The 21992-nt window shown below is 44.7% G+C and overlaps 1 protein-coding gene across 1 annotated transcript; it reads right to left on the bottom strand.

Annotated features, from left to right (window-relative positions):
* Positions 1–6805: 6805 nt before the first annotated feature.
* On the bottom strand, positions 6806–21413 carry SDR16C5 (short chain dehydrogenase/reductase family 16C member 5). Its single transcript, XM_049861387.1, has 6 exons — positions 21081–21413; positions 16397–16528; positions 13274–13373; positions 10486–10630; positions 9669–9794; positions 6806–6929 (listed from the first exon to the last, which is right to left on the bottom strand). The coding sequence occupies exons 1-6, from the start codon at positions 21411–21413 to the stop codon at positions 6806–6808; spliced, it is 960 nt and encodes a 319-aa protein (XP_049717344.1).
* Positions 21414–21992: the final 579 nt, after the last annotated feature.

Here is a 21992-nt window from a genome sequence, read left to right as displayed (position 1 = left end):
TCCAGGGGCTGGTCCCTCCTCCTGACATGTCCAAAGTACGTGAGGCAAAGTCTTGCCTCTTGCCATCTTTGCTTCTAAGGAGCATTCTGGCTGTACTTCCTCCAAGCCAGATTTGTTCACTTTTCTGGAAGTACATGGTACATTCAATATTCTTCGCCAACACCATAAGTCAAAGGCATCAGTTCTTCTTTGGTCTTCCTTATTCACTGTCCAGCTTTGTACTTAGATGCAGGTTTACAGAACAAACTAGCTTCTCACTGAGCAGTTAGTACATATATCGTTTTGTGATATTGGTTACCAACCCCACATGTCAACATCCCCCCTTCTCAACCTTAGGTTCCCTGTTACTAGCTTTCCTGTCCCCTCCTGCCTTCTAGTTGTTGCCCCTGGGCTGGTGTGCCCCTTTTGTTTTGTTTTATGGGCCTGTCTAATCTTCAGCTGAAGGGTGAGCCCCAGGAGTGACTTCATTACTGAGCTAAAAGGGTGTCCAGGGACCATAAAAAAACTCCTGGGGTTTCTCCAGTCTCTGTCAGGCCAGTAAGTCTGGTCTTTTTTTGTGTGTGTGTGAGTTAGAATTTTGTTCTACATTTTTCTCTAGCTCTGTCTGGGACCCTGTATTGTGATCCCTGTCAGAGCAGTCAGTGGTGGTAGCTGGGCCCCATCTAGTTGTACTGGACTCAGTCTGGTGGAGGCTATGGTAGTTCTGGTCCATTAGTCCTTTGGACTAATCTTTCCCTAGTGTCTTTAGTTTTCTTCATTCTCCCTTGCTCCCAACGCGGTGAGACCAGTGGAGTATCTTAGATAACCATTCGCTGGCTTTTAAGATCCCAGATGCTACTCACGAAAGTAGAATGTTGAACATTTTCTTTATAAACTGTTATGACAATCGAACTAGATGTTCCCAGAGACCATGTTCCCCACAGCTCCCATTGGCAGAAATCTTCCCTCACTCTTCTCATTGGTTGACCTACTGATCTTGGGATATAAGCCTGTAGGACTTTCCAGCCTATCACCTGAATTATGGATTTTGGACTTGCCAGCACTCTGCAATTGTGTGAGCCAATTCCTTTAAGTAAATCTCTCACTCACTATACAATACACACAGGCCACCACTACACTGTGGTTTTCAGTTACCCCAGCTGAACTTGCTCCTCATTAGTAGAGTGAGCACAACTTCATGCAGAAGGACCAGCTATGTATGCAGTGGCAGGGAACCAATGACCAGAGCCAGGGATACAGCAGCAGCAGTAGGGATGGTGAGGAAGACATCAATGGTGATTGAGAGGTCAGACTGGCTGGCGTGACCACAAATTTGATGTGAGGAGGGGTGAAGTAAAGCAAAAGTAGAGCTTTAACCCAGGCTTCTGGATTGGAGGACTTGGAGGTCATTGGAGGAAGGGTAGTGGACATGGCTGAGAGCACTCAAGGAGATTCAGTGAATTGGGAAGTCCCAGGATGCAGCCTTGAGGAGCAGTACAGAGGCAAACATTCTACTTTCGTGAGTAGCATCTGGGATCTTAAAAGCCAGCGAATGGTTATCTAAGATACTCCACTGGTCTCACCGCGTTGGGAGCAAGGGAGAATGAAGAAAACTAAAGACACTAGGGAAAGATTAGTCCAAAGGACTAATGGACCAGAACTACCATAGCCTAGACCAAGGATGGGAGATAAACAGTACCAGTCACCTAGACCAAGGATGGGAGATAAACAGTACCAGTCATGAAAAGTAAAGTCAGATGAGGAATGAAATTCTAGTGATTGTCTCATGAAAACCACTGTTATATGATTAAAGTGGAAGCCCAGTGGCTCTGAGGCACGCATGAGGTGAGGACACGGACAAATTACTCCAGCCTGCATTTTTTAATTTTATTTTATTGATTCAAGCTCTCACTTTTTTTAAACTCACCATTCCCCCCTTGCCCCAGGTCCTGGGAACCACTAATAAATTTGGTCTCTATGCTTTTGCCTGTTCTAGATATTACATGTAAGCGGGAGCATACAATGTTTGTCCTTTTGTGATTGAGATTTTACTTGGCATAATGTTTTCCAGGTTCATTCATGTTGTAGCACGTATCAGGACTTCATTTTCTTTATGGCTGCATAATATTCTATTGCTTGTATGTAGTACATTTGGTGTATCCATTCCTGTTGATGGACACTTGGGTTTCACCATCATTTTGATCGTTGTGTGTAATTGAGCCTGCTTTTTAAATGTTACTTATGGAGAGGAAGGGAAGTTGCTACAATAATGAGATGGAGGTTTTTGTAAAGTTTATTTTTATTGAAGTTTAGCATAGTCGTTAGTATGTTTATAGGACACAAGAGAGAAGCTAGTGGTTGAGAGTTTGAGATATGGGAGACGGAACCACAATGAAGGGGCTGAATGGAGGCCACAGGCCAAGTGATCAGTCTTGAGCAGGCTAACTTCTTCTGAGGCTCAGGAAGAGAAGGGAGATGGATGTGGAAATAAATGTCTTTGAAGGTGTTGGTTTGGGTAGCTGAGGGAGTTTATACTCTTCAGCTTCCATCTTTTTTTCTTTTTCTTTTATTGTGCTTTAGATGAAGGTTTACAGAGCAAATTGGTTTCTCATTAAACAATTCATACACATACTGTTTTGTGGCATTGGTTGCCAACCCCATGACATGTCAACCCTCTCCCTTTCTCGACCTTAGGTTCCCCATTACCAGATTCCTGTCCCCTCTTGTCTTCTTGTCCTTGCCCCTAGGCTGATGTGCCCCTTCAGTTTTATTTTATGGGCCTATCTAATCTTTGGCTGAAGGGTGAACCTCAGGAGTGACTTCAGTACTGAATTAAAAGGGTGTCCAGGAGCTATACTCTCAGGGTTTCTCCAGTCTGTGTCAGACCAGTAACTCTGGTCTTTTATTTGTGAGTTAGAATTTTGTTCTACATTTTTCTCCAGCTCTGTCTGGGGCCCTGTATTGTGATCCCTGTCAGAGCAGTCAGTGGAGGTAGCCAGGCACCATCTAGTTGTGCTGGACTCAGTCTGGTGGAGGGTGTGGTCTTTTGGACTAATCTTTCCCTTGTGTCTTTGGTTTTCTTCATTATCCCTTGCTCCAGACAGTGTGGGACCAGTGGAGCATCTTAGATGGCCACTCACAAACTTTTAAGACCCTAGATGCTATTCACCAAAGTAGGATGTAGAACATTTCCTTTATAAACTATGTTATGCCAATTTCCACTTCAATCTTCTTGATGAAGTATGAGAAGTCACCCTTGAGAGAGGTGGTGACACTACTGTGGCGGGCTTGAGAATAAAGGTCAGAAAGGCCTCCATGGGGAATGAAGAGGAGCTGGTCCGTGACACACCAAAGGGGACTACAGGACTCCTGGATTGCAAGTGGAGCACCAGTGTAATTACAACATTAAATCCACCACTGTCAAGTTGATCCCGACTCATAGCTACCCTGTACGACAGAATAGAACTGCCCCATAGGTTTTCCAAGGAGCAGCTGGTGGATTCAAACTGCTGACCTTTTGGTTACAGCCAAGCTCTTAACCATTGTGCCACCAGGGCCCCAATTACAACATTAACCTTTGTAAAATACAATGACAAAGACAAAGGTGAGGGAAATCAATGGCGTTCTAAGCTCTGATACAATGACTAATTATTATTAATGGCCTGGGATGTGTCACCTTACACCACATGTATCACTCTGCTGATACACGATGAGGACGCCCAAGTGCATGTACACTATCTGGATACAGATGGCAAAGCCTTCTCCATTACCGCTTCACAAGCAGCCTCCCCCAGGAATGAGCACCAAAGGCTGATGCACTTGTCATTGGTTTGGTTTCCAGTTTGATAGCAAGCTTATGGAGGGAAAACAAAAACAAAAAATAGGGAATCCAAGGCCCCCTCAAGAGCTGAATTCTAGCCTGTTCGCCAATAGCAAAGGGGGCTCTTTTAGCAGCTGAGAGAGGAGGCAAGCCCTGAGGGTGCCCAGGTCAACCCAAGATGGGTCACTCATCTGTAAAGGGTAAGTGTGCCCAGACTGCCCCATTGTCTCTTCCCAGTTCCTCTGCAGGCGATTTCCTGCCTCACATGGCAGTGTTTGTCCTGGGACCCATATTCTTGGTCATGCTTCTCTGCAGTGCTGACTCTCAGAGGTTGGAATTTGTGCTCTGCCTCTGATATTACTTGACAAACTGTGTTCGGGCACTGAGAGGCAAGGAGGCCAATGTGGCCTGGCTTACCTTTTTCTATTTTGGCTAAAAATATAAAACCAACACGCCCTCCCCCAGAAAAAAAAAGTACATGGTCACACCTTTTTACTCAAACTTAGTCACTGGAGTCCTCCTCAGCTCCCGGGCAGCATTGGGACTAATATGTCCAGAGAACAGGGTGTCCAGTCCTGGGCTGTGCCCTCACCCTGAGGCATCAGGTTCCTGATCATGGCTCATTAGGATCCCTTTTCGGATGGACACTGGCCTGGGCACAGGCGGAGAGTGCTCGCTCCCCAGTGGCATTAAATCACCTTGTTACTCACTGCCCTACAGAATCCTTTAATTTACATGTGGTCTCCTCTCATTAGGAGCGCCCTAAGTACGTCTGAATTTGTTTAGACAATTTTACGGGTATTGTAAAACCACAATTGAATCTCAGGCCTTTATAGTCGCCCAGCCAAGATGCACTCCAATTAGAAATAATTGCTGTTAATGCTGTTAGGATGTGGTGGACACACACTATCCTGCCAGACCTTTGTTCTTTGAAATCCCCTAGGAGTCTCTGTCTTTATTTTTCTACCAGACAGTCTCCTGGAATATACACTTCTGGACTTGTAATACAGGAGCAATACCGTGCCTCTCTCTTAATTAACCTTGCTAACCAAGGACTTGGAACCTTGATTGGTGAGTCTGCCAGGGCCTTTTGATCCTCTCAGGACCCATCTACAGTGGAGTAGGATGTCACTGTGAAAGGAAATGCCTTTGATTATTTGGCATAGACCAAATACCTTTAATATTCTTTGAGTAATGATATGATATTCTCGTTTAATGAAATAATGTGTGCAAAGTGCTTAGCTCTCAGTGTTATCATAAAACAAGTTTATATTTTTCAGCTTTCTAGGTGGAAAGGATGTGCAGGGACGGAGATGTCAGGATCACACTGGCTGCTCAAGTTAAATCAGTCTTTCAGTGGAGCCCATACTCCACATTCCTGGGTCCCTGCCTCTCTAAGGGCACACTTAGTCCCCAAATATTCAAACTCTTTCTTCTTTTGACTCTGACAGGGTCTTTCTTCCAAGACACTTCTCATCCCTTCCTTGTCTCCGAACAAACAAGGGGCAAGGGATAAGGCCCCTGTTTCTCTATCAGGCAGGTGCCCCCACCGGCCTGGGAAGGCAGTCCAGGGATATGGCAATTAACATATTTTTTCCTTAGTCTTGCTTTTATGGTGATTCTCCAAAGCATGAAGGCAGTTTGCCAGCTGATTAAACTAAGAGTACAATAGATCACAAGTGAACACAGAGATTACAAGGGCTCAGAATTTCCCAGTCTGTGGAAAAATGCCTCAACATGAAGCCCAACCTGAAATACCAGAGACTTTAAACTAACCGTATGGGTATGTTTTTTGGATCAATAGGTAGCAATACATCTAACTCAGCTGAGTTTTATGTTCAGAGTAAGAAGCAGCCATTCTTTGATCCCTTCCGGGGAAAAAGGCCATCTTACTGCAGTTTTGTCTACTGGGGTACTTTGCCTACGGGGTCCTTCAGGGACTGTCCAGTAGGGCTCCCCGACAGATGGCACTCAGCCACCTTTGGCTGGACTGACATTGGACTGAATGTCCAGGGAGTTGAGAAGTCTGCATTTGGGTAGTGCTTTGGAAAGAACAGGGCCCTGGAGGCACAGTGGTTAGGTCTACGACTGCTAACCAAAAGGTTGGTGGTTGGAATCTACCAGCCACTCCTTGGAAACCCTATGGGACAGTTCTACTCCATCCTGTCGGGTCACTATGAGTCAGAATCGACTTGACAGCAATGATGTTTTTTGGAAAGAATGGTGTGGGAGGTTGCACTTTCTATAGCAGGTAGTATAGGTTCTAAGGGCTAAAGCTGAGAGCAAGGTGATGGAAAAGCCCAAGCTCTGTGTCCTACAGAGAGTGGGCATCCCTCTCCTCTGCTCCCCAGGGTCACTGCCAGCCCAGCTCCAACCTGTGAGGAAGCAGTCCTTCAGATGAGCCCAGCTATGGTCTTCCTCATTTCTCCCCCTGCGGGGATTGGCAGAAGGTAGTCCCCCTTTTAAGTCTTTTGCCTGTGTGGCAAAGTGGGGTACATACAGAAGAGCTGTCATCTCTGCCCAGACAGCCTTCTAGTTTCAGGGGGACACTAACAAATGGATCCAAATTTGTTCTGGTGTGCTGTCTGCTTCTTGGGGTAAGTAATAAAAGCCACTTTCCATGTTTTTTCCATGTGCTAACGATCCAGGAGCTCCATGTGCGCAAGCTCTGATCAGAACGATATGGTGTTCATGGAGGGTATTCACTGTTAGTGACCACTACCCTTTTTCTAATGTCCTCCTGGCTATTTAGAAATCTGGGACGACCTGTGAGGTCTCACACTACCATTTGAGCCACCACCCCAATGACCAACACTGAGGGCAGCTCCTGAAAACGACTCCTCTCTCTCATATCTGTTACAAGCAGAAGTGACAACAGTGGGCTGCCTTTTATTGGGGGGAAAAAAAATCTCAACCAAAAAGCAGATAGCAACATTATTTCCAAAGGAATCCGATGATATATATACGACTGTTGGACACAACTACTGTTCTTCGCTGAAAGAAGCATTAGGTCGTGTTGCAGTCAGAAGTAGAGTTGGTCTTTAGGTTTTTCTTCATCATGACGCCATCCATCACATGGAAAATGTCCAGATATCTAGCTAAGATCAGTAATGTCCTGAGGGGCAAGAAACTAAAGAGAACACAGGAGTAAGCTCTCCAGGTATCATTCATGAAGCACCTTCCCCCTTTCAGCAGAGCAGCAGCGTCCCCCATTACCTTGCGTGAGGTCACCCACACATGTACACTTCATGCGGGCCTGGCCCTGCACCAGCTCAGCATCACTGCACTGGCCCCGGGAGATCCCCCACGGTGGGAGAGGACACTTCTCAGGCCCCCTCTCTCTCCTTGTTTTGGTCATGTTACTCCATTCACTCTCTGTTTCACGTTCCAGAGCTTCTGTGCGCTACTGAATGGTCAACAAGAAGCTCAAAGTATTGTGGCATAATGTGGTGTGGGCCTGGGCTTTGCTGGCTGACTGCTCTTGGCTCAAATCCTAGGTCTGCCGTTTACAAAGCCGTCTCAGGCAAGTTATTTAATGCATGAGCCATAGTTTCCTCAAGTGTACGTGAGGGCACAAATCCTTCTCTGCAGGACTACTGTGAGGATTACATGCCATGGCTCCTCAGACCTTCTGGCAAGGCTGATCCCAGAATGCTCTTCTCCTCCGCACACCCCAGAGAGACACCCACGCACACCATCACAGCCCAGCACACGACCCGTATCGGTCCTGACACCCCCACTGCAAAGGACGGAGAGGTAGGAGCAGACACAGCATGGGGGAAGGCAACGCCTCTGCACGCTGCCCTGGACGTCCATGTGGCGGTAGCTTTGCTGAGAGACCTCCCCTGAGTACCATATTTAAAACTAAACCTCACCTTGCCCCCCTTCACTCCCACTCAGATTTCCTTTTTGTGCTTCATAGCACCTAGTACCAGTCAGCACACTTTTGCTTTTACTTTACCTTTTTAATTTGTTTCCTGACACCCCCATTCCCCTGCAAGAAGATAATTTCCATAAGGGAAGCGACTCCTATCTGTTTTTGCTCACTGCTGTAACCTCGGAGCCAGGATGGAGATCAGTGCTGGGACACCCTGGACACTCTCTAAAAGCTGGGGAGTGAGTGAAGACAGAGGAGTGAGAATCGGACCCCAGTGTGTGGAGTGTGTGGTGGGATCCCCTTCACCAAGGCTCTTCACTGGGTCCTATATTTGCTTAAGCCTCCTCAGGAACTGCACAGCCCTCAGTCAGGTGTTGCCAACAGAACCACCATCCCACAGAAGGAAATAAAACCTCCATAATTATTCAAAATAGGAAAACTCAGTCCCGTGTTCTTAAGCAACTGGCAATATCAGTACCACCAGTTACTGTTGTGCTGACCCTGACTCATGACGACCCTGTGTGTCAGGGTAGAACTACGCTCCATAGGGTTTTCAGTGGCTGATTTTTCAGAAGTAGATTGCCAGGCCTTTCTTCCAAGGAGCCCCTGGGTGGATCTGAACTGCCAACTTTCCAGTTAGCAGCCACCCAGGGACTATACAAATGGCATCCCTATGCTATAAGCCTCTATCTAACTGTCAAGGACCCACTGCCCGGTGAATGCACACAGTGCCCAGGAAAGAGGGCGTCACACTGACCTACAGGCCATGACAAACATTGAGGTCTGCTATGCGCGTGGAATGGGAGGCTGGAGAACAAATGGCGTGCTCAGTGTCACAGACTTAGTCAAAGCGGGAACACAGACCAGGCTTTCAAATCCTTGTCAAAGAACCTTTGCCCCTCCCTCCCAGCCTCAGTCAGCCAGTGATCACTCCTGGGTAGGGTGAAGCCCTGGTCGACCAAAAGGGTTTATGAATGACTTGGGCTCACTACACAAAGCAGACGTGGCTAGCTGAAGAGAAAAGGAATTTCCATGCATAGGAAGGGCAATGGTAGCTAGCCATGTGGTGGAGGTATGATACCTATGTTCAAATAACTGAGGACTGGTCATTGTCAAAACCAAACCTGCTGCCATTGAGTCGATTCTGACTCATAGTGACCCCATAGGGTTTACAAGGCTGTAAATCTTTACGGAAGCAGATTGCCACATCTTTTTCCCGCGGAGCAGCTGGTGGTTTTGAACTGAAGACCTTTTGGTTAGCAGAAACGCTTTAACTACTCCACCTCCAGGGCTCCTTAGTCATTGTCAAGAGTAATGGAATTACGTGTGTAGTGCCAGAGGGCAAGGCAAGACAAAGAACAACGAGAAGACATGAAAACAAGACAAATTTCAACTCAACAGAGGGGATTGTTTCAATAGTGGAACGAGCTTCTTTGCAAAGCAAAAACCCCAATAAAAAAAACAAAATCAGAACCGCTGCTGTCGAGTTGATTTCGACTCATAGCAGCCCTATAGGACAGAACAGAACTGCCTCATAGAGTTTCCAAGGAGTGCCTAGTGAATTCAAACTGCTGACCTTTTGGTTAGCAGCCACAGCTCTTAACCACTACTCTACCAGGGTTTCTGTACTTGAGGAAGCACAGGTACAGTATCTACTCAAATAGGCTTGTTTTGTGATTAGCACAACACAAGGCATTTTTCCTAAAAAAACACTTCCCTTTGTCCATAGATCCTTCAGTAAACCCACTTCTTTTGATAGTAGCACAATACCAAGATGGCAGGGGAGGGCCAACCCCACTTGCTAGAGTCCTGGAGAGCAATGTGGAGTTGCAGATTTGAGAGTATGACAGCAAAAGGCTCCTGGAGGGCTCAACAGGACTTAACAGGTTTCCTTTTTAAAATTCATTCATTTAGCAGGGGTTTTGGAATATGCTGTAGACTGGCACATTAGAGAAGTAATAGAAGATACTAAAAGGAAGCTGATAGTGTTACCTTTTTAAAAAAAGCAGGAAGTATAAAGTCTTTGGTATACACAAATACAGTTGATTTTGCAGAACAGCATCTACTATTTTTCTGACGACATATTCTGGTTCCAGAATAGGCAACAGATTTGGAGAGCTAGAGACAAAAAAAAAAAAAAAAAAGTGCCCACAAATTACCAATTAAGAAAAACAGTTTTTCTAAAATTAGGGATAAAAAGGTAGTAAGATATTATCACTTATTTGCTTCTTTTCTTTCCCAATTTCACTCATGTTTCCTCCCTTATTAGCAGCATGGTAAGTAATAACCTAGAATCTGAAGTGGAAAATGATGATCTAACTCATACAGTGGCGTGGTGCACACATACATATATGTGCACCCGTTAAACACACAGATCTAAGTGTTGTGCGGCAAAGTGGCTGAAAACAAACTGCTTGTGATCTCCGTGAGATTCAGAACTGGGTAACAGGCCCCTTCAATGACTTCCGAGCCTCCGTGTAGTTGGAGGAGGAGGGCAGCGTGGGACCGGGTGGCAGTGAGGGGCTGCGGCCTGGAGAGTCCTGGAGTTGAACCAGTAGATTCAAGCTAAAGGGTGGCCCCCCTCTCGGGGACACTGCCTTGATGAGTCTCTTGCATTAAACTCAGTAGTTTAGATACCACCACATACTAGGAAAGACACAAATTCTGAAACTATTTATAAATTAGCCTGAGTCCTAGAAAACTATCTTTCAAATAAAATAAAAAAATTTTTTTTTAAATAACAAATTGAGAACCAATCATTAAAAAAAAAAAAAAAAACAGTTTCTTCAAAATCAAAGGATATACTTACGCAGTAGAACAACCATCAAACATTCCAGTGTTTGTAAAAAATGGGTACACGATAGTGGTTTTGATCCCCTTTTGGTTTTGGGCAATTGTTTCTGCAAACACAGATTCGGCAAACCCAGTGGCAGCAAATTTACTCGCACAATAATCTGAAACAGACAAACAATGCTAACGTACATTCTAAAACCTTTACGTAGTATTACATTAGGACTTACTTGTTACATTAATGCCAACAGAGAATGTGACAATGATTTCAGAGTTCTTGGAGCTCGGTGGGAGGAGGTGCACGGTGAATGGGAAGAGTACGAGTAGACTAAACTGATAATGACCAGCTGAACGCCCAGAAAAAATGGCTCTGGTGGGTCTCCTATGGGCTGAACTGCTAGACTTTGCTTGCCGTTGTTGCTGGTTGCCCTCGAGTTGGCCCGACTCATGGCAGCTCCATGAACAACAGAACAAAACACTGCCTGATCCTGTGCCATTCCCCATGATTGGTTAGCGGATCAGATCACGTGTGGTCCAGAGGGCTTTCATTGGCTGATGTTTGGAAGTAGATTGCCAGGCCTTTCTTCCTAGTTTGTCTAAGCCTGGAAGCTCCTCTGAAACCTGATCGGCAACACAGCAACACAAGCCTCCACTGACAGACAGGTAGTGGCTGGGCATGAGGTACATTAACTGGGAATCAAACTCACGTCTCCCGCATGGAAGGCAAAAATTCTACCACTGACTCACCACTGCCCCTCAGACTTCGCTTAGAAGGTAATGAAAGTTAGACACTATACTAGTTGTGACATGGATGTAAGATGTGCATCCCAATTGGGGCCAAAAAACATACAAAAGAAGGAATTAAAAGTGATACAGGTGAGAGAGGTCAGCATGGTCATGGGATTCAGACCAAGTATTCTTCTAACTATAACCCTCCTTCCACTTGCAGAAGAAACGAACGCCTTGATAACTTCACCCTCAGCCTCTAAAATACCTTGAAAACGAAGAGGGCAGTGAAAAGTGGCATTTATGTTCATTTTGAGCTTTCTATCACAAGCCACACATGCTTCAAGTAAACAACTGAATATTCAATTCTCTGAACAGAGAAGTTTGTGGAAGAAATGGAGCTTGGGTGAACTTAGGCTTTTCTTTGGTCTCACATAGTCAAAAGAGGCATATTAACTAAGTTGTAGACCAGCTACTATACCTGGCAGGAGCCAGGCTATGAGTGTGGGGCCTGGGGCAGGGAAGCAGTGGCTAAGAGCCTAGAAGGAGGGAAGGGGAATGGAGCGCTGAGCATTTTTTAGGATTCTCTGTGGCATTTGGTAACAATGCTGCTCACTGAGCCCCTAAACCCTGAGGTTCTGATTAGCAGATATGGCCCAGGGTCCAGGGAATCCACATCCTAAACTAGCATCTCAGATGACCTGAGGTGGGAAACACAAAAGGCTTCTAGTTATTTCTACAGTGAGTTGGTGGTGGGAGTTTTGTGTCTGAAGATGGGGATACTGGGCCAGAAAAAGGATTCACAGGAGCTGTAGAAATACCTGTATTATCTCAAAGGCCTGTGACTTATCAGACAGGTTAAGAGACACAGCAATAACATTCGATGGACTCTACGAAGGCCAGAGGAAAGGAAGTCCAGGGTACGAGGAGATGGGTAGAGAGTAGTGCTATTTTGGATGACGGGTGGTGCTGAAAAACCTATGCATGCAAATGAAATGGGCACTACTAGGACTAGTGTGGAAACCCCGGTGGCACAGTAAAGAGCTATGGCTGCTAACCAAAAGGTCCGCAGTTCAAACTCACCAGGCACTCCTTGGAAACTCTCTGGGGCAGTTCTACTCTGTCCTGTAGTGTCACTAGGAGTCGGAATTGACTTGACGGCAATGGGTTTTGTTTTGTTTTTTTTTTTAGGACTAGTTTCGTGAATCCTGAACTATGCTTGGATCCAAAGCATTATGAGGGGGTCTCATCAGCACACTGTCCAATCTGGTATCTGAGGGTTGTTGCTACAGTTTCTGATGGCTGAGTGTCAGGGGTCTGCGTAAGCCAGGACATATGGCCTTGGCTCCAGAGAACCCCTGGCAGATAAAGGCAAGCTTTCTGCTCCTCCTAGAGGCAGCTCTAGGTCAAGACTCCTTCCCAAGGAGCCGGTTTATCACTTTCGCTCCCTCCGCCCTACAACCAACCAACCACTGAACTAGCGGAGAGGTTCATTCTAGATGTTCTGGCATGGAAAAGGAGCCCTGGTGGTACAGTGGTTAAGAACTCAGCTGCTAACCACGACATCGGCAATTTAAATACGCCAGCCACTCCTTGGAAACCTACGGGGCAGTTCTACCCTGTCCTATGGGGTTGCTATCAGTTGGAATTAACTCAATGGTAATTTTTTTTTTTTTCCCCTGGGGTGGAGAAACTTTCTCTAAACTCATGGTGGGGGAGACCATTGAATGACAATGTTAGAAGAAGGCAGGGTTGTCCTTTCCATCCTGATGACAGTGCCACATGCAATTTTGAGGACTGTTACTATGACAACCACCTGTGCAAAAATATTTATCTGTATGTTCTCTTTTTAAACTCAGGGGGCTGGACTGATTCCTAATGATCCCAAGGTGCACAATCCAACGAAACATAAGTATATTCACTTGGCAGTTTGGCTTCTCGATGGCGTTCTTAACCACTTACTGTTTGTAACTCTTAATTTCTTATCCTTTATTATCAGGGCTGTGCTGAGTATTCAGAGCCATTACGTAAGTTAAGGTTATACAGAATTTTGCAATTGTGAAGCAGGGTATTTCTCTTACCTGCCAGCCCACATATTCCAAATAACCCAGCTGAACTTGAAATACAAACCAAATGTCCATGGTCGTTAGCAATCATAGCAGGTAGAAAGGCTTTGTATGTCTGCAAAATAAAACTTTTAACATTTAGTACCATGATATATACTCTCTTCATCTGTTTATATGACCATTATAACTAAAAAAAATTTTCTCTTAAGCTCATAAAAATACCTGAAGGCAATGGGATGTGGAAATTTAAACATCTGGAAAGGAACCATTTTAACCTATTTAACCTGTTCTATCAATATTTTTTTTTATCAATATTTCTCTGGTGGCAGTTCCAATATTAAAAATAGTTTGTCTTATTTTTTTGCTCATCTTTGACCTTTAACAACAAAATGTTAAGACCATGATTGAAGTCAGGAAAATCTTAGTTGTGACAGCCACAATCAAAAACCAAGCAAGAGTGCCCAAGGATCTAATTTTTTTCTTAAGATTTGCATTGCCTTTTCTTCTCCTTTGCTTATTTTTGAATTTCAAATTCTTCCTGAATACTGTACAGAGGACTTCTTGCTGCTGGCTTCAATTTAAAAGGGTAGCTTTGTTTTAAACTCATTTCTACTTCTTTGAGTAACTTTTTCTTATTTTTATTTCATTTCATAAAACAGAAAATCTGTTAGAAAAAGAACATTATTTTTCAGTTCTGTAGAACATCTTCACCTCTGAGAAAAATCTTCCTGAGGAGAAAAAATGTAAAAGGGAGGGAAATGGGCTTCTGGAGACAATGTCTTCTGCAAAAAAGAACTAATTATTCAAATAGAAGAGGATTAAAAACCAAATCAAACCAGCTGGCATGGAGTCAACTCTGACTCATGGTGATCCCATGGGTGTCAGAGAGAACTTCTCTGTAGGGTTTTCAGTGGCTGATTGCTGGGAAGCAGATTGCCAGGCCCTTCTTCTGAGGTGCTTGTGGGTGGACTCGAACCAACAACTTTGGTGTTAGTAGCCACGTACTTAACCATTTGCATCACCCACGGACTCCATGAAGACGATAAGGAGGTTAGAAAAGGGATCTCGTAGAAAGGCCAAACATCTTTTGTTCATCTGCATCACAGTGAGTTTCTGAGAGAAACTAACAGAGCTGTGGGAAACTAAAACAACATCAAAGAATAAAAAAATGCCCTGGATGTAGAGCAAGAAGACCTAGCTGTGAGGTCTGGATCTGTCATGAGTCAATTCACTTCCCTTCAGGACCTACCTGCCCCTTGGGAATATGGTCATCATGGAGCCCCCTGAGCCCTCCAGCAATTAAGCACCTAGTTCTGAGCTTGGGAAAGAGCAGGTGCTCCGAGAACATATGGATAGAGTTGGGGACTAGAGGCAATGAGAGGGGTACGGAAACACCAAGATCTAAGAAGAACTAGAGGAAGACAGGGAGAAAGAGGAGACCATGCAGGAGAAAGAGGAAAAGCAGAGAGGCCGGAAAAGAACACAAAACCAGAGGACAGGAGACTTTGAAGGAAACAGTGCTCTTCATCTTTATCCTGACCCTGTATTGGGTATAAGCATGAAGGAGAGAGGCGTCTGGAAGAAGGGAGCATAAATTAATCACAGAAGTTCCTGTTGGAGCATGTGGCCACAGTTCTGAATCTTTCCATTTTTCTCCTGGAAACCATACAGATTGCCAAGAATCCCACCGTCAGCACTGCATTTTTAGTGAAACCGGGTGACAATCTACAAACCACAAATTACATGTGAAGGCCACCAAAGGAGGGCTGGACAGAAAGTCTCTGTGGAAAGGAGTGAAGTGGATGTGGGTTCTCAGAAACTCCCAGCAAACACTTACTCCCAGAAGGAGTGCCTTGCCCCGAGAAGGGCCAGAACAAATCGGGCCCCAGAATTGGGGCAGGTGATGGAGGGCCCGGGCATAGCACAGGGAGGCCAGACAGGACTGTCTCAGCGGAGCCCGGAAAATGCAACTTCTACATGTGGGCATATCACTTTGGAAGTCAGAGGCTGGGTCGCTTGGTGTGGGTGGCACTTTTCCCGAGTGAGGTACTAAGGTGACCCTATGTCTTGGTTTGGGTATAAGCACAAACAAGCCTGATTGATATTTGCTTATTAACAATGCCTGCTTTCACTTCCAGAAGTGTGCCAGTTGAGGCAAATTATAAGGTTACCAGGTCACGTGTAAGTGCTATCACTTACTGGCTGTCACTTGTGCCATGAGCAAATCGTGTTTTTTTTTTTTTTTGAGTCCACCTCATAGAGACCCTATAGGACACATATTGTTTTATAACATTGGTTAACAACCCCACAACATGTCAACACACTCCCTTCTTGACCTTGGGTTCCCTATTACCACCTTTCCTGTCCCCTCCTGCCTTCTAGTCCTTGCCCCTGTGCTGGTGTGCCCCTTTAGTCTCATTTTATCTTATGAGCCTGTCTAATCTTTGGATGAAGGGTGAACCTCAGGAGTGTCTTCAGTACTGAGCTAAAAGAGTGTCCAGAAGCCATATTCTCGGGGTTTCTCCAATCTCTGTCAGGCCAGTAAGTCTGGTCTTTTTTTGTGAATTAGAATTTTGTTCTACATTTTTCTCCAGCTCTGTCTGGGGCCCTCTACTGTGATCCCTGTTACAGCAGTCAGTGGTGGTAGCCAGGCACCATCTAGTTGTACTGGATTCAGAATTGTGGAGGCCGTGGTAGTTGTGGTCCATTGGTCCTTTGGACTAAACTTTCCCTCATATCTTTAGTTTTCTTCGTTCTCCCTTGAGCAAATCTCTTAACTCCTCTGTTTCCTCATTAGAGAAAAGGTACATGATCCTTTATCTCACTGAGCTGTTTTGAGAATTACATACACATGAGGTGCCAAGGATCGTTGCCTGTAACCCCAGCAATTAACAGAGGGTTGCGTGACTGTGGGCACCATTCTGTCCTCATCTTTGGAGGAGTCCCTGAACAGAGCTCTCAGAAAGTACAGGTTAAGTTGGACCAGGAGAGGACAACTGGGTACACCAGGACAAGTCTCAACTACAGGAGCCTGGGCTTTACTTAGAGGGAGATACTAGTACCTTAAGAGAGCAAGATGAAGGTATTCGTAAATGCTGGAGTAATTTTATATTTATTATGAGAAGAAAAATTAGTTACCCATAAGTGTGCTTTGAAGTTCACATCAAGTGACTTTTCCATAAGCTCATCTGGACACTCAAGGAACTTTCTGCCTGTTACAATCCCGGCATTGTTGATCAGGATGGAAACATCACCAACTTCTTTTTTAACCTGAATAGAACAACAACAGCAACACCACAGAGGCACTAATTCCTTATATGACCTAAGTTCCATTTTCTCATAGCTTTATACTTTTTTTTTATCCTTGTTAGCTCAGACTGAATTGATGCACTCTAAAAGCAAAGCATGTTAACAACTAGGAGTATACAGCAAGGTGTTTATAATTTTTTTAATGAGAGACTGACTTGATTTGTAAACTTTCACTTAAAGCACGCACACACACAAAAAGCAGGTTTTATTTCTTTGGTTGAGTTTACAGTGCACCAGAGACCCAATTCTGATGTCTTCTTCTCATTCCTTCCCCTGGTCTTAATATGGTTCTAATGCTGGCACACTGTTATCCTTCTACGATTTGCGCTGTAGCATATACTCAGTGATTAACAACTTTGTTCTACACACTGTGTATTGTTCTGTAAAATAACAACAACAAAATAAACCAGTAACCATTGAGTTAATTCTGACTCATGGCAACCTATGTGCTGCAGTTCATAGGATTTTCAAGGCTGTGACCTTTCGGAAGCAGATGGCCACGCCTCTGGGTGGGTTCAAACCGGCAACCTTCAGTTAGCAGTTGAGTACTTAGCTGTTTGTACCACCCAGGGACTCCACATTGTTCTGTACTCTGAAGCATATCATTTTAATCAGCCTGATGGGACCTAAGAATAGCTTCATTATACCTGAATGTGGTATAAACCAAGACCTAGCACACACCAGGGAGTGGCAGAGAAGGGAGTGACTGGAGGCAGAGGATGACGCTCTCACATGTGTGTAAAACCCACAGCACAGCACATCTTAGAACCCGTCTGTCCTGTTTCATCAGCCTGGCTGGTTTTCTTCTCTCCACCTCGAACTATCGGGTGTCATATCTGTTAGGAGAGGATCAGCAAATCTGGTTTGATGTTGTGACATTGGACAAAGGAGGCTCCCAGTGACTTTTACTTAATAAAAATTCTGGGTGTGACACGGGAGCCCTTCCCTTATACCAAATCTCCAGGGTGTAATTCTGGCTCTCAGGTCGGATTTGGGCAGAGGATTTTCCAGGACTGAGGACAGGAGGTGGCACTGTGGCTGGGCTCTGCTTCATGTGTGAACTTCGTTACTATAATTTGTGTCACACAGCAGGGATGCTGATCCCCAAGTCAGAAGAAGCCACTTGCTGAGGCTGCCTCATTGTTGCCAGAGGAGGCTCACGGTAGCACTACTTTTAGCTCTAGTTTTGTGTGCATGCATGTCTGCGTGCATTGTGTGTGTGTGTGCATGCACACCTGTGTGTACGCATGTATGGTGTGTACACCACGTATGCATGCATGTACACATAAGCATGCATCTGTGTACATGTGTGCATGTGCCCGTTTGTGTGTGCACAGGTGTGTGCGTGCCTGCCCGTGTGGTCCAGGATGTGTCGCTGCACATTGGGTATAGGGGATGAAGTATCACTGAAGCCAAGAGGGTGTGCTGCCCTCCTCGTCTGCTACGGTGGAAGGCCTGGCTCCCAGCAGCAGGAGGTACATGTGTTAGGCATGCCCATTAGCCAATGAGGTCTGCAGCCCCGGAAAAATTTAAGAAGAAATAGAGTTTAAGGACACCTCACATTTTCCTTACAGTTTCAGATCAAAGACTGGAAACCATCTAACAAGCTGTAGTCTGATTTGAAGAGTGGTTAAGATATTTGTCAAATTCAAATTGAGCAGCCGTCAAGGCTATAACCAAGCAGGTGAGTCCTGCCTATGGGAAAAATCAAAAGGAAGAAAGGGGCTTTGGCAGAAGACTGTACAAGCGTTAGGGCTGATGTTGTCGCTGAGAGACAGGGGTGAAGTTACAACAGAGAGAAGTAGACAGGACTCTGTACGCAGCCGCCACCACTACTCATGTGACTAAAACATGAGCATATGCTTTGTCATCTGACAACACAAGGGCCAGACTTTCATACCAAGCTCAGCGTTTCAAAGTAGGCATCTAAGTAAACATCTAGGGCGTTATTACCTGTGGCTTTTATCTTGGTAGTACGTAAAAATTATACTTTTAAGCACTGTACTTTAAATACACTGAAGTAAGCGTGTGCCATGGGATTTTTCATGAGAACAATCTTCCTTCCTCTTGATTTATCTCTTTTGTGTATACAGTATTTGGTTTTTATTTTCTTTCTTTTTGGGGGAGAAGGGGCTAAAGTCTATTTTTTTCCCCTTTAAATTAAGCCATGGAAAGGCACCAAGACTATTCAATCTCTGCTACATGAAGGAAAAAAAAGATTGGGTTTAATTGTAAGTGATCTAACTACTGTATACGTTTAACTGATATATGATCGTACAATAAAATGCTCACCCTTTAAATAAGCTTGTTGTTGTTTCATGAAGGGTTCAGGGATAATATCTCAAGGAGAAGGGTGCAAACTGTAGCTTTTCACTTTTTTTTTTTTTTTGCATTCACTATTCTCTTTGTAAGAGTAAGGCAACTGTCTATTCAACCCTGTATGACAACTCTCACAAGACTTGGATATAACCCCTGTCTCTAAGCAGGGATTTCTCTATGAGCATCCATGCTATGAAAACAGGAACCCACAGAAGGACCCCTTTGCTTTCATGCATGTCCCTGTCTAATGCTAACCTGTACAAGATGGCAGATCTGAATTTCCCAGCCACTGTTTATTGGCAATGGTGACAAGTCAGCTACTTTGAAGGACCACTCGGTTTACATTTGAAATTTGACCTTGGACATCAGAAATCAGTAATATGGCATTTTCACAGATGGTACAAAAACATTAATGCTTCTTTTTATTGTTGTGGAATGGAACAATGCAGTCAGTTAGAGGTAGGTCAAGCAAAATTGATTTGAATTTGCCTTGTCTAAGGGATCACAGACATTAAATACACAGTTAGGATACTTCCATGTTCTACATTAAGGATAAGTAATGACAACATAGCTCTAGCCAATCTGCTCTCTGTGCTGACTAGTCAGTCAGTGCTGAGCAGCAAAGCGGAACTCTGAACTAGTGCAAAGCTATGATCTTTAGAGACACTATTCAGAGTTATAAGGGAGTCGGCTGAGGTGAAACACTGCTGTAACTGTTCTGAAAATTGTCTCCTTGATCCCTTCTCTATGGAACACTTCTTAAAATTCTCTGGCACTTTCCCGCTATCCAAAATGAGAAGTGGAAATGGTTGGCGTACAACAGTGGAGAGTAATTTGCCTTCCCTGAGTTCAGAAGAGGATGTACAGTTAATTCTCACCAAGCCCAAAAGAGATACAAGCTGGGTAATAAACTAGTACTATGCCCTGTTCAATGGGGCAGTTCTACTCCGTCCTATAGGGTCGCTATGAGTCGGAATCGACTCGAGGGTACTGGGGTTGGTTTATGCCCTGTTTGACAATTTCTGAAATGAAATCAGCTCATACAGAACTAAATCACAGAAACGGGAGGAAAGTATTTATAGAGCACCTCATGCTAGCTTATACAATACCTGAAAGCCTTCAGTGTTTAGATATCAACAAGCCATTGCTCAAGAGCGGCCACAAAAGCTGTTTGCTGTCCATGTAAATCCACAAACCAGGTATCAGGGCGTGAAGTGAAATGATTGAAGTTCCGAGGTCAGTTGCAACACAGGTAGAACCACACTCTGAGGGTGGCCCCAGGGCAACTCTGTCAGGTTTTGATCTCTGCAGACTGTACTGGCAGCCTGTGTTGGAAGACGGTGGTAACAGAGGTGCCAGGTGTACAAACTTAAGTAAACGGTAGAAAACGTATCTCCTAGACCTTTCCACTAGGAAGTGGAGTAGGAGGTGGCAAGGGGTGCCAGGTGATTATGGAGGAGTGGTGCACTGTGGGTAAGTCTGTTCTTGCCAGGCTTTTCACCGGGGGATCCTGGGAGCCACGATAAAGGTCCCAGGAGAGTGTAGGATGGAGGAAAAATGCCAATGTAGAGGACAGAGAACTCTTTCTGAGAGAAAGGGGGCAACTGCCACACAGACTGTGCCTCCAGGAGCTCAGGAGAGCTGCGCCATTGGCTTCCCTGTAAGGTTTCTTTATACGTGCGTCTGTGTAACCGCCTCAGGTGCCAATGCTGTTACGCACCTTTAGGATGAATTCAGATTTTCTCATGACAACTTGAAAGAAGTAAAGATTGAAATGAAACTCACTGTAGAGTGGTGAAATAGCCAGAATTTAAGACCAGACTAACTCTGGGTTCAAATCCTGGCTCAGTCATTTACTAGCTCTGTGACACTGGGCAGGCTATGTTTCTTAGGTAAGCTACTTAACTTCTTCTCCATGTCTCAGTTTCCTTACTTGTAAAATGGGGATAATAACGGGCTGTACTTCACAGGGTTATGCTATGGTATAGATAAGGTGCTTAGCATGGTGTCTTGCATAGGTAAGGACTCAAAACACTTTGTCCCCCTTTCCCGCAATATTTTTTAAATTAAAGGGAAATTCGAGATAGGCAAATAGGCACTAAGAAAGGCAAATGGACAAAGAAACTGATGCATGTCCAAGTATTTTCTTAGCATTCTTGCCACTAGTACCAAATAGCTAATACTGAAGATGTACCTGGTCGGCCACTCGGTACACGTCTTCCCTTCGACTGCAATCACAGGAATAAGCATAAGCTTTCATGGCCCCAGCTTCCCGAGCCATCCTGCATGTCTGCTCATTCCCCTCTTTATTGATGTCCCATAGAACAAGCACCGATCCAAGCTGGGCAAATTGTAAGGCTAACAGCCTTCCAAGTCCACTCCCAGCACCTGTTACAAGGACTATTTCACCAGCAACGTTCTTCCTTGGCTTTGGGATTAAGGAAAACACCATAGTCTCCAAAAGAGAAAAGAGTATTTTTCCTAAGAACAAGGCCACACTGTCTTTCGGTTTGCTGTCAGGAGCCATATTCTGGTTGACACCTAAAAAGAAAGAATGAAGTGTATGAAGACTTGGCCATCCAACCCTTCTGAGTTTGTTTACTACGTGGAGCTCCCAGTCTGAAGGAGTTAGAGTGAATGAGAAGCTTGATTTAAACACCTCGCCTGGTAGCAAACTCTGAAGCCGGAAAGGGGAAGAACACTTCAGGGACTACAGCTTGTCCACCTTCCTATCCTCAGTACCTAGCACTGAGCTAGGCACATATTTGTATGCCTCCTATGCTGTCACATCACGGAAATGATCTTTAATCAGGAACTGTAACTACCCTGCCAAAATTCACCCCAGGGCATACGTTCATTATTTCTTCATGGTTACCTTTCTTCATAATGATCCCGAGTCTGGTTGGCTGCCTTTATGCTCAAAGTCCTGACCCCATCATGATGTTTATGACATAACGTCTATCTCTCTGGTTTTAGTTTTCTCTCCTTTTATGTTTGTGCCTTCTCATCTGCCCTACTGCTTTTTAATTTTGTGTGACTATTTAAAATCTTTGATGCAAGTGGAAAATTTAAAATCCTATTTACAGAAGGCGTTTGAAGAGAAGTA

Source organism: Elephas maximus, chromosome 19, assembly GCF_024166365.1.
Source record: "Elephas maximus indicus isolate mEleMax1 chromosome 19, mEleMax1 primary haplotype, whole genome shotgun sequence".
Classification (NCBI taxonomy): domain Eukaryota; kingdom Metazoa; phylum Chordata; class Mammalia; order Proboscidea; family Elephantidae; genus Elephas; species Elephas maximus.
This window is presented reverse-complemented; position numbering and strand designations above follow the sequence as displayed.